The sequence below is a fragment of the Equus quagga genome, chromosome 9 (genome assembly GCF_021613505.1).
Source record: "Equus quagga isolate Etosha38 chromosome 9, UCLA_HA_Equagga_1.0, whole genome shotgun sequence".
NCBI lineage: Eukaryota > Metazoa > Chordata > Mammalia > Perissodactyla > Equidae > Equus > Equus quagga.
Window position 1 is genome coordinate 90,629,851 of NC_060275.1, and position 12,007 is coordinate 90,641,857.

The window sequence follows — 12,007 nt, forward strand, 5'->3', positions numbered from 1 at the left end:
GCATGACTTTCTCAAAATTTTCTAGGTAAATGTTACGACGGAAGAAAGCCCTCTTTATCATCCTGCCTGTTTTCAGTTACGCAGGTGTTGGTGACACTGCTGTTGGTGGTCCTGTTCCTGAGCACCGCCACCCTGACACACGCTGACCTCTCAAGGGCATCCTTGATGGGTGGCTCTTGCTGGCGCTGACCTTGTGCTGGTGTGTCTGCTTGCTTGTTGCCTGCCAACAGGAACGCAGTACTACAGCTTAGCTTTGGGTAGTTTCTCAGGAGACCCCGAGGAAAGCTGGCTTCGGCTGCAGTACTTAAGGCTGAAGCTGAGAGAGATTAAGTGATTGCGCTTGCTCACACCATTAATTAGTAAGGGAGCCAGGATGAGAGTCTGGGTCCTCAGCACCTGGTCCAGAGCTCATCCCCAGCTGCCTCCGTTTGTTCCTGTCTTGCCACTTCATGGGGCGCACTTCTCTTTTCTAGAACAAATGTCAGCTTGTAGTGAGGAACTGTCTCTTTTCAAAGTAATGTTTAGCCAGTTAGTAAATAAGGTTTCTGATTATTTTAGTTGTGGTTTGGTCAGTTTCACCTCTTTTATTCAGTTATTCCTGTACACACTATGTAATTCTGTAACTTTTAGCAACTGGCATTTTAGACATTCCATGAATACATTTTCATTGTAATAAGTAAGCTTGGTGACACTGGCATTGACTAGGAAGTTATTCATCCAGAAAATAATTGAACACTTTTGAAATGTGTGCTCGTGCCTCGTGTATGTCTTGGATAAAAACTATTTAAGCTATTTGGGATTCATTTTCTGTTTTTTTTTTTTGGCAGTACTCAGCAATAGCCAAGAGATATTGCTGTTTGCTTTCGCAAAGAAGAATAGTTTTTTTTTTTTTAAATTGGCATCTGAGCTAACAACTGTGCCAATCTTTTTTTTCCCCCCTGCTTTTTCTCCCCACATCCTCCCCAGTTCATAGTTGTATATTCTAGTTGTGGGTCCTTCTAGTTGTGGCACGTGAGACACCACCTCAGCATGGCCTGATGAGCAGTGCCTTGTCCTCGCCCAGGATCCAAACCAGTGAAACCCTGGGCCACCGAAGCGGAGCGTGCAAACTTAACCACTTGGCAATGGGGAGGCCCGTAGAAGCATAGTTTTTGAATTATCTTTTTGGGTTCCAGTTATTTAGATGTTGGATCTCCTTTCCTTTATCAAGTCCCTGTTTCTCGTGTCTCTGCTCACATTTTCTATTTTTGTCTGTTGTATTTTTCTGAAAGCTTGTGCACTGTTTTATTTAAAAAAATTTTAATATCAGCCAATATATGTAACTTATAAGAGCTATTTCTATGTCTTTGTTGTTGTTGTTGCACCCTCTTGTTTTTATGGCTGTGCCATGTTTGCTCTGCGAATACTATTTAGAGATGGTTTCCTGTTTGTTTTTTAGTTTTCCTCTTTCCCACATCATTCCTACTCTGAGAGTAATTTTTTTTTTCCTTTTGGTGATCCTATTTGTCCTGAAATTCTCTTTAATGTTTTAGGCTTGGCTTACATGTTTTGTGATCCTTGGTTATCTGTTCCAATATAAAAAAGAGGCAGTATTAGGTCTGACAAAGAGTTTTCAATACGTTGGAAAGACTTGTTGGCTGGCTGGCTTCATTCAGCAAGAATGCCTGGAACCTCATTACTATGAGGAGTCCCCCAGGGTCAGGTGTGGAGGGCTTTCCTCTTTGGTACCCATCTCTTGGTTAGCTTCCCTGGTCTCCCTGACGATTCTTTTACGATCTGCAGGGAGAATGCCTCTGTTTGGAGTGGGGGGTCTAGCACATCACAGTTGACTTCCATAAACAGACCTTCGAATCCTTTAGTTTGAGCCCCGTAAATCACTGTCTCCTCTTCACGCACCCAGAGAGGATTTAAATGGCGCCACCACCCATCCATTGTTGTTTTTCCACCAAATCTAGTAGCCACCTTTGCTTCCTCTCTTCTCCCTGTATCTCACACAATACACAGAATACATGTACAGCTCCTACTATGTGCTTACCATTATTCTAAGCACTTTACATGTATTTACTCGTTTAATCTTCACAATAAACTTATGAAGAAAATACGGTTATCATCCCCACTTTATGATGAAGAAACTGACGCACAGAGAGGTTAAGGTCATACAATAAGTGGCAGAGTTGGGATTCAGACCCTGTCTGTGTGTTTAACCACACACTCTCCTGCCTGTGATGTGTTGGTGAGGCCCTCCATTCTAGAACCGCTCCTGAATGTGACCACCTCTCTCCACCTCTGCTTTTGGAACCCTAGTCCTGGCCTCTGGTGATCTCATTTGGACTGTGCTTTCCCTGCCCTTCTCTCCTCCCCTGGTGTCTGTCCTCCATGTAGCATAGAGAAATCTTCCCAAAGTGCAAATCGGATCATGATCTCCCTATTAAAACATGCCAGTGGCTTCTCTTCTCAATCCATTAAACTCCATATCCTTTCAAGGGCCCTGAGGCCCTCTGTGGCCTGCCCAGCCCACCTCTCTGACTTGTCCCCTCCTATTCCTGGTCCTCTTGTCCTGTCTTAGGGTCTTTATATTTCCTCTTCCCCTGAGCTGATCACAGCAGTCTTCTCATCATTCAGGCCTCAGCTCAAGTACAGACTTCATTCACTCACACAGTCCCGTGCACATCAGCTTATTCCAGTTTTTAAAACTCGTATCAGGATCTTAAATTTCTTATTTTCTCATGTCTGTATCTTTCTGAATGGAGTCTCAGCTTCCTGAGGGCTGGGCCCTCGTCTGGCTCAGTGTTGCGCCTCCAGTGCCTGGCTGAGGACCTGGCCCTTGGGAGGCCGTCTCTAAGCTTGTGCTGACAAGTGTCTCAGGAGTGCTCGGGCTGAACAGCGCCTCCCTCTGTGGCAGCCCCCACCACCGCCCACCAGACTCAGTCACTGCTCGTCTGCATGCGTTCAGTTTTCAACAGAAATATGTCACAGTCTCCTGTCCACCAGTGGTCCCTCTCCCATTATGGTTGTTATAGTGTTTGTACACTTTAGTCATTTCTGTCGTTGGTATTTTTTTCACATCTGCAAACTCTCTATCTTATTATTTACCTTAATTTTGTTAAACTATTTAAATTTATATGAAATGGAAACTTTATAGCACAGTGTAGATGGAAAAGAAAAGCAATATTGCTTGTCGTAAATGACTATGAAAGTTAATATATACTAATACTAATTAGAATTGAAAGTCTCATTCCATTTGTCGCTTAAAATCGTCCAAACTTCAGTTTTACGCACTGCTCTTCTGTACTCTAACAGTACTGGAGTGGAGAGTCGATAAACGTGCTCAGTTATAATCTTGAACTTGAAGCCTTTAGTTTGAAGATTCCTGAAGAACAGCTGTGTGTGATTGTCTATGTCTCCCAGAGCCGGGGCAGCTTGAGTCTCGTGTCTCCAAAGTTGCAGATGTACAGTGTGTCTCCGTATTGGTCAGTACCCTTTTCAGTGCTGGTGTGCACAGGATAAGACGTGTCTTCAGAGCGATTTGAACACCATTTGAACTTCTTCTCCTCATCCAGGCTGACTGCATTGCGCGGGTGATGGACTTTACCTTGTGTTTGACACAACGATCCCGGATGGTGGACAGCAAAAGAATGAGGATGACTTCAAATTTCCAGTGGCCCTTGTTAACATTTATTCTTCTCTATTTAATGAATCAAGTAAATAGCCAGAAAAAGGGTGAGTCCTTCAGAGTCGAAAAGAATGAATTGATTGCCATGTCATTACTATTTTGATTATGAAGTGATCTTGTGTCTTTATTAAACTCTTTAGGTTTTTTTGTGGTTAAAATCTATTTCTTTGTCATCCTTTTTCTATGTACTTTTGGTTCTTTTAAAAAGGTCCAGAAAGATAGATCTAAATATTCTTTCCCCATTTAAAAAAATTAAGCTACAATTTACAAACAATAAAGTTCATCCTTTTAGGAGAAAGTTCTGGGAGTTTTGACACATGCATGTAGTCATGTAACCACCAGTGCAATCGAGTGACAGAACAGTCCCATCATCCCAGAAAATTCCCTGTGCTCCTCTGTAGTCAGCCCCTCCTGTCCCTACCTGCAGCCAACACTGATCTCTTTTCTCTGTAATTTTGCCTTTCAGAAGGTCACATAAATGAAATCTAAATCTTTCTTTAATAATATATTGTTTTCATCTTATTTAACTATATTAAGAATGTTTGTGTAGATATTACCTAGCTTATTTTGATAACAAACATTATCATCCTTCTGCCCAGGAGTTTCGTTTTATATTATTTCCATAATTAAACAGATCTTCTCTTTTCCTCAAGATCACAATTAAATACTTTATTATGATTACTGATGATTTCTAATGTGAGTGCTTCTAATGATTTTGTTTTCTATCTTATATAAATAGCTTTATAACTTATTGCTATGGTGAATATCATGCCAACCATATGTAAAAATTAGAAAAACTTTTTCATAGACATTTATAGAGAAAGTCTGAGATGGAATACCTTTTTTTACGCTGTAACTGCTTTATCCTCTCCCTCCCTCTCTTCTTTCCTCCTTTGTCCTTTTCTCCTCCCTCTTTCCCTCCCTCTCGTACCCGCCTCCTTTCTCTTTATTTTCCTCTTAGAATGACAGTTTTTCATCGTATAGTGCTTATGTATTCCATAATCTAATGTTATTTTATAGATGTGAATAAGTACGATTAGGATTGTAATCTTCTGAACTATTTGTTACTTTTCAGTTGTTTAAGCCTACACAAAATACATATATTTCAGAGACTCATGTGAACTCATTACTATTGAAGTGTAACATGCTCCATAAAAATCCAAAGATTGTCTGTGGGCTTTCTGTGTAGGTGGCAGTCTGGGAACAAGCAGGGAAGCAGCAGTGGCTGGGAGAGCTTAGAAGTGTTTGTGGCTGTGTGAGACACATGGTTTTACTTAGAGTCACCTTTTTCTTTTTGGCAAATGGGGCGATTGGAGATTAAAATATTCCCAGGCCCTCTCTCGGCCTCATCATTGAATCCACATAGTCACTCCCTCTATTTATCCTAGTTGCCTGGAAGGGGAGTTTTTGATAGAGGCCTAACCCCTCAGTGGTGGTCTGGCGGTTGGCCTACTCTCATCAGTTTACTCTCTAGATTTTTAAAACCAAAACTACAAGAAGAAATATAAAACTAGTGACCTCCTGTGACTGTAGGTTCATCTCTGAGCAAAGAACATGGCTGTCTCCAGACACATGTGCTTGTACTTATGACTGAAAACAGTTGACTTGTTGACCTTTTACAAGGCGATTAAATAATGAAGCATGTTCTCTGTGTGTGTGTGTGTGTGTGTGTGTGTTTTGTTTCTCCTTCTCCAGGGGCTCCTCACGATCTGAAGTGTATAACTAACAATTTACAAGTGTGGGACTGTTCTTGGAAAGCACCTTCTGGAGCAGGCCATGGTACTTTCTATGAAGTTTGCATTGAAAATGGGTAATGGAAATACTTTAATTTATAGCTGTAACCTAATTTGTCTTTAATTTTAGGATATAAAGATTTTATTCGGAAAATTTTTTAATGAAATTTTGAGTCTTAGCTCTCTATCTGAAAAGGCTCAATCTTACATCACTCAAGATGGAAACAAAACCTTCTCCTGGCCAAAACATTGATTCTTTTATGATATGGATATTAAGTATGGGACAGACTTCTAATGTGCCGTGGCTTCTGATCTGCTATGGGGAAGTTTTGCTGGTCTGTCCCAAACCAATGTCTACTGTATCAAAGTTCAAGTTTTGACCCTGCCTAACAGAATATGTCATTAATAGTGGCTTAACAGACAGGCATTAACTCTCATGTCAGGAGTTCCAGGCTGACATGGTTGTTTATGGCCACAAGAGACCCAGGTTCCTCTTTATCATGCCACGCTGCCATCTTAGCGCGGGATCTCATGGTTCAAGATGATGCTTGAGGAGTGGCTATCCTGTCTACTTTCCAGCAAGCAGGAAGGAAAAGAAGGGTGATTTTCTTTAAGGAGACCTCTAAGAAGTTCCACACAACACCTCTGCTTACATATCAATGGCGGATCTCAGTCAAATGGCTAAACGTATTTGCATAAGAAGCTGGGCAGTGTGTTCTCCTAGCTGGATGGCAATGTGCCCAGATAAACCTTGGGTTAATGTTATTAAGGAAAAGGAGGAAATGGACATTAGGAGGCAAGTGGCAGGTTCTGTCATACCACCTTACCCTCTAAAGTAATCTTAGAGTGGGCTAGAGGCCTGGAATTGAGGCCTTTGAGCTGCATACAAGCCAGAACATTCTGCTTGCTTTTCCCTGATTCCAGCTGGGCTCTGAGTTGTTTAGCAATGCCAAAGGAGTTCCAGCCCAGCAGCTCCAAGCCCCAGTGTGTGGATGAGTGGTCCTCGTGTAAATTGACATAAATGTGTATTTAAATACACTCTGACTGTTTCCCATTCGGTTTACATTTATTGAGCATTAGTCTGAGCATTTTGGTAGTTCATCAACCAGGATGAGCTTGATTGTATTGCAGAAACAACCCTCAAATCTTATTTTGTTTTCTGCTGTGAAAATAAAGGATTCTTTCCTGCGGTGTTCTATGTTCTGCCCCACATCTCTCCCTTAGAGCCCCAGGCCCGGGATCCCTCACCCTCTGTGCATTAGGACAGGGGAACAAGGAGGGCACAGCCTGCACTGTTTCAGAGCTTCCTTCTGAAGTAATAGACGTGACTTTCACTTACGTTTCTCTACAAATAAAGTCACATGACTGTACCTTGCTTCAGAGGATCAGGGAAGTGCAGTCCTACTGTGAATCCAGAAGGGGAGAAGCTGAAAATTTTGGTAAAAAAGCACTAATGACTACGCAGGCCACACAGAGAGGAAGTTGTTCTGGCTCCCCAGGAGTTCACAAGAAACAAGTCACAAGAGTGCTGTGGGTTAAGTGCTGACAGAAATTGCCTGTGAGGGGCTGAGGGCGCCTTGACTAAGGGGTGTGGGGGTCCAGAGAGGCAGTCAGAGGTGTGGTTGGCCAGTGGGAATACTCAGTTTTCTCAGCAGAAGGAGGATAGGAGGATAGTCCAGCCTGAAAGAATATGTGGTACGATGGCATGGATGTATGAAGTAGCACTGTTGAGAGAATTCAGGTGGTTTTGTGTTGCTGGCCCCTGCTGAAGCCTCACCATGTGAGGCTGAGAGGAGGTGAGCCCGGCGTTAAGGCAGAGTCCTGAGTGAGTGATGTGAGGAGGCCTGTGCTGGGGCGGGGGTGGGGCAGGGATGCGGGACGCACTGAAAGTCCCTTTGCTTGAATTACAGTTTTCATAGGAAGTTAGAAGTGTACATGAATAACAATAAAAGGAATGTAAACGTGCTCCATGAGGATGCAAAGGGCCTTGGAACCACAGAGTTAAAAATCACTTTTGTCTAAGAGTGTTTTGAAAGCAGAGCTGATGAGGAAGTTTTGTTCAGAGTGAACCATGAGCCGAGGTGAAGGAGCGGATGGATTGAGGGCGTCTGAGGGGCGACAAGTAGCCAGGTTCCCTTCTGTCCTCGCTGTCTGTCAAGCACCATCTTAGTGTGGGGCCCTGTGATGGTGTGGTCTAGAAGTGCCGGCTATGTAGGGGGCGGGACACGTGCAATGGGAGGGAAGAGAAAGGAGGTAAAGCGCAGGTTGGGTGGGAGTTTGAAGGGCATGCTAAAATCCTAAGTGTCCTGAAAGAAATACGCTACTCACTTGACTTTCTGGTACCATCTGGTTATTTTTTCCTGCCACCACATTGGTACACTTACCATTAACCTCTTTTTTTTCAGTCTTAAAATGCAGTATAACCTATCATATTTTTGTATACAAAAAAAAAGCATTAAGTATTTTCCAGTGCATTTTGTATTAATGATGTTTTTATGAAAATTGCATTATTAATTTTATCTGCTAATTAAAATTTAATTTCTTATATCGTAGATCCTATTCTTGTTATCCATCAGAGAAAACAAATATCAAAATCCCAGCTCTTTCACCTGGTGATCATGAAGTAGTGATAAGCCCTCTACGTGATTTTGGAAGTTCTATAAGTAAATTCATACTCAGTGAAAAAAATGTTTGTAAGTATTTGAAAAGAAAGTTGGTTTGAAAGTAACTTGGAACAATGCCTTTGTTAGTATTGTGGTGCTTTATAACTGGTGGAAATTTACCATTCTGTTGCATTTCCGTTGGTACACTAATGCTTTCATTTACCCAGTGGCTGTACCGTGAATAGTAGAGCATGGCCAAGGTCAGGCAGGAAGCATGCTTGTCCTCTGGGCAGTCAAAATCAATGTCGCAGAGTTCAAGATACTTTTTTCCCGGCCCCTGTGCTTTGTTCATTTCTGCACACCTTTCAGAACTTCTCAGGTATCCCTTCTCTAGGAAATAGTCTTTGACCACCCGTTCCTAGAGAAGACCCTGTTCCTGTCTTAGTATTCCGTTAGGCAATCTGTATTTCTCTCTAGGGGTATTTCTCACCGTTGCGTTAGTAATTTCTTATGTAATTAGGTGCTCACTGTGTCTCCTCCATGGGAAAATAGTTTCCGTGAAGGCTGGGTCTTTGTCTTCCACACCTGGCCCCTAGCCTAGTGCCTGACCCATAGCAGGCATCTTCTACACACGTGTCCATGAATGCCTTGGACGCTTGCTACAAGCTGAGTGGAAACCCGAAATAAACCCAGGCTGACAGAGGGAATTCTGCTATGTGGTGAGACCTTAAAAACCCCAGTTAGTCTTGACTGTTTTAATGGTGGGGTAAGCAGGTTCGTTGGCTGCTGACAACTATTATGGGATGGCACCGTAGTGATATTATAGTGATGTGATCTTATAGGGATGACTGACTTTGAAGCAAGGGAAAGAAACTATAATTAACTCGGTGATCTCTCCAGGTTTATGCACAGGGTGCATGTTTGGAGACGTCTGTGTCTAAGGTAGCATAGGTTTTGAAAGGATAGTAACAAAGCATGCTGTCCAGGAACTTAGAATCTGTCCTGTTTTCGGGCTGAAGTGTTGTCTGGGTAAAGTGCTACTTAGGGCAGTCTTTCCAGATGAAGAGGAGAGAGCCGTGTTTGTTATTTTCTTTCTATAGTTGTGTGTGATGTATAGTTTGTGCAGGTGAGCCAGGATCCTACTACCCACAGGGATATACTGTTAACACTGAAATATATTTTCTGTGCATGTACATACAAACAATAGGTTCATATTACTTTGTAGCCTGCTTAGCAGAAGACGTAGATTGATTTTCAAGTTGTTATCTAAATAAATTTGTATTATTTTTACAGGCTGCGTAGTATGCAGTTGAATGGAGGTATCATAATTACTTTGTAATTGATGATTAACATTGAGATTTTTATTTCCAGTTTTTCAATATTATAGCCAAATGCTTTGATGAACATCTTTTGCACATAGATGTTTCTGAATTTGTGTGCTGATCTCCTTAGGCTAAATTCTTAGGCGTGAGAATGCTGCGTTAAAGACATTGCCCTTCTTTATGGCTTTTGATTTCCATTGCCAGTTGTTCTCCAAAAATTTTGAATCTCTTTGCCTTCCCACAAACCTTGTATTAGAGGATGCGCGTTCTTCCACATCCTTGCCAGGACTGGGTATTGTCCATCTCTCTTAGTTTTGCCATTTCAATCTGATGGCCCCCAAATTATAACATTGTTGTTTTTGTATTTCTTTTTTTTTTCCCCAAGATTGGCACCTGAGCTAACATCTCTTGCCAATCTTTGTTTTACTTGTCTCCCCAAAGCTCCCCACCACATAGTTGTATATTCTAGTTGTCAGTCCTTCTGTTTCTGTCTTGTGGTACCCCACCTCAGCGTGACTTGATGAGTGGAGCTAGGTCTGCGTCCAGGATCCGAACTGGCAAAACCCTGGGCCACCAAAACGGAGTGTGCGAACTTACCCACCTGGCCGGCCCCATGTTTTTGCATTTCTGTCATTACTTTTTTAAACTAATTATCATTCATTTTTACTCTTTTCTGAACTATTTGTATCCTTTGTAAATCTTCTCTGATGTTGAAATTAGTCTTTTTCCTCGTCAGTTCACCTCATCTCTATGTTATGGTTATTAATTCTGTCATATTTGCTACATATATTTTTCCAAGTTTAAAATGTAAACTTTATGGTATTTTTCACACCACAGGTTTTCGTTTTTATATGATAGAATCTCTTGCTATTTTTCTTTATGAGTTTTTGATTTTATTATCATGCTTGATTTAAATCTTTCATCCATCTGGAATGATTTTATAGTAAGGTATGAGGACTCTAACTTAATTTTATTCCAGATTCTTAAAAAATTCCTAGAGCCTCTGTCAGAGAGCTGGCTTGAGTTGTCTGATTTTTCAGTGGGTATTGAGAAGGTCCTGTCTGGGAAGCTACTTGAAGATGATAGTGGTAGAAAGAATGAGAAAGGCAGGTCAAGACAGACTCCAGGTGACTTATTCGATTAATAGTTCCTTGTTTTTACAAAGCATATAATTTCTTGATAGCATTTTTAATAATAATGGGCCTGATCATGATTAGAATATTAGATTAACAGTATCCCAATACTAAGATGTTTCTACTACTACTACTAAGAAAGGTGCTGAGAAGCAAATTGAAAAGCAGATTAGATGAATATAAGAGAGGGAGGTCAAAGCTTTGAGCACCTACTATGTGCAAGAGAAGCTATGAAATGATAGTACAGCTGTGCATTAAAGGATCTGGGTTCTTTGGCAATTTGCTACTAAATAAAAGTATGAGAAATTAAGTTTTCTGCAGATCTTAAGATGCTTTCAAAAGTAGACATATAGCGGCCGGCCCCATGACCGAGCAGTTAAGTTCACGTGCTCCGCTTTGGCGGCCTGGGGTTTCGCTGGTTCGGATCCTGGGCGCAGACGTGGCACCGCTAGTCAGGCCATGCTGGGGCGGCGTCCCACATAGCACAACCAGAGGCATTCACAACTAGAATATACAACTATGTACTGGGGGGCTTTGGGGAGAAGAAGGAAAAGGAGAAAAAAAAAAAGATTGGCAACAGATGTTAGCTCAGGTGCCAATAAAAAAAACAGAAAGAAAAAAGAAAAGTAGACATAAAAAACAAACAAGATATTTATCATACATATATATGTATATATCTAATAAGCTGCTAATTGACAAGGAGAAGCACGAAAGTAAGTTTTTGTAAGACTTTTAATGTCTAAGTTTCTTAAAATAACCTGAAAATTTGGATCCATCTGAGGCAGAATAAATAAAGTGGATTCTATCAAGAGCTGGGAAAGCTTCCTCTTCTGATGTTCTAAAGCAAAAGGAGCATGGAGGTTATGGGTAAAGATGTACTAGCTTTAAAAAAATAAACAAACAAGACTGATTAAATTTCTTTTGAACTGTCCAGCTGAAAAGTTCCTAGTTTCTAGAAAGCAAGGTCACATTGTCCTCCAATGTCTATTTTAGCTGGAAAGTAGTGCTAGTGACAGTTCATGGGAGCTTAGGGGAACTTCCCGTTTGGACTATGAAGTAGTGAAAAAAGTGTGTCTGTTTAATCCTTTCGCTTGTAATTATGGCCGTTCCTGTCTTTAGCTTGAGATATTGGGTATGACTTGTGTTTCTAAGAGTAGCCCACTGCTATTTAGATAAAATGTAAATTATGCGGCCTTTTTAGGGAGGGAGGCGTTTTAATAGATAAGCGTTGCCTTAGTAAAAGACTCCCATGTTTCATAATTTTAAAGTTACTACATCGTGACATCCTGAAACATTTGAAAGAACCACTTTCTTGGAAGCCTCTGCTCTCTGTGGTCACACTGGCACCTTGAACTTTCCCTCTCCTGGCGCTAAATCAACTTCCTCCTCCTCGTTTCTGCTGCCTCTTTTTTTTGAGGAAGATTAGCCCTGAGCTAACATCTGCTGCCAGTATTCCTCTTTTTGCTGAGGAAGACTGGCCCTGAGCTAACGGCTGTGCCCATCTTCCTCTGTTATATGGGACCCCTGCCACAGCATGGCTTGA

General features: G+C 41.5%; 1 protein-coding gene across 1 annotated transcript in view; it reads left to right on the plus strand.

Moving 5' to 3' along the window:
* Positions 1-12,007, plus strand: part of LIFR (LIF receptor subunit alpha) — a 74,356-nt gene that overhangs the window by 19,353 nt on the left and 42,996 nt on the right. The window contains exons 2-4 of the mRNA XM_046672250.1: positions 3,561-3,720; positions 5,369-5,483; positions 7,960-8,099. Coding sequence (XP_046528206.1) covers positions 3,582-3,720; positions 5,369-5,483; positions 7,960-8,099 — 394 coding nt within the window. The 5' untranslated portion in view covers positions 3,561-3,581. The remainder of the gene's footprint in view (positions 1-3,560; positions 3,721-5,368; positions 5,484-7,959; positions 8,100-12,007) is intronic.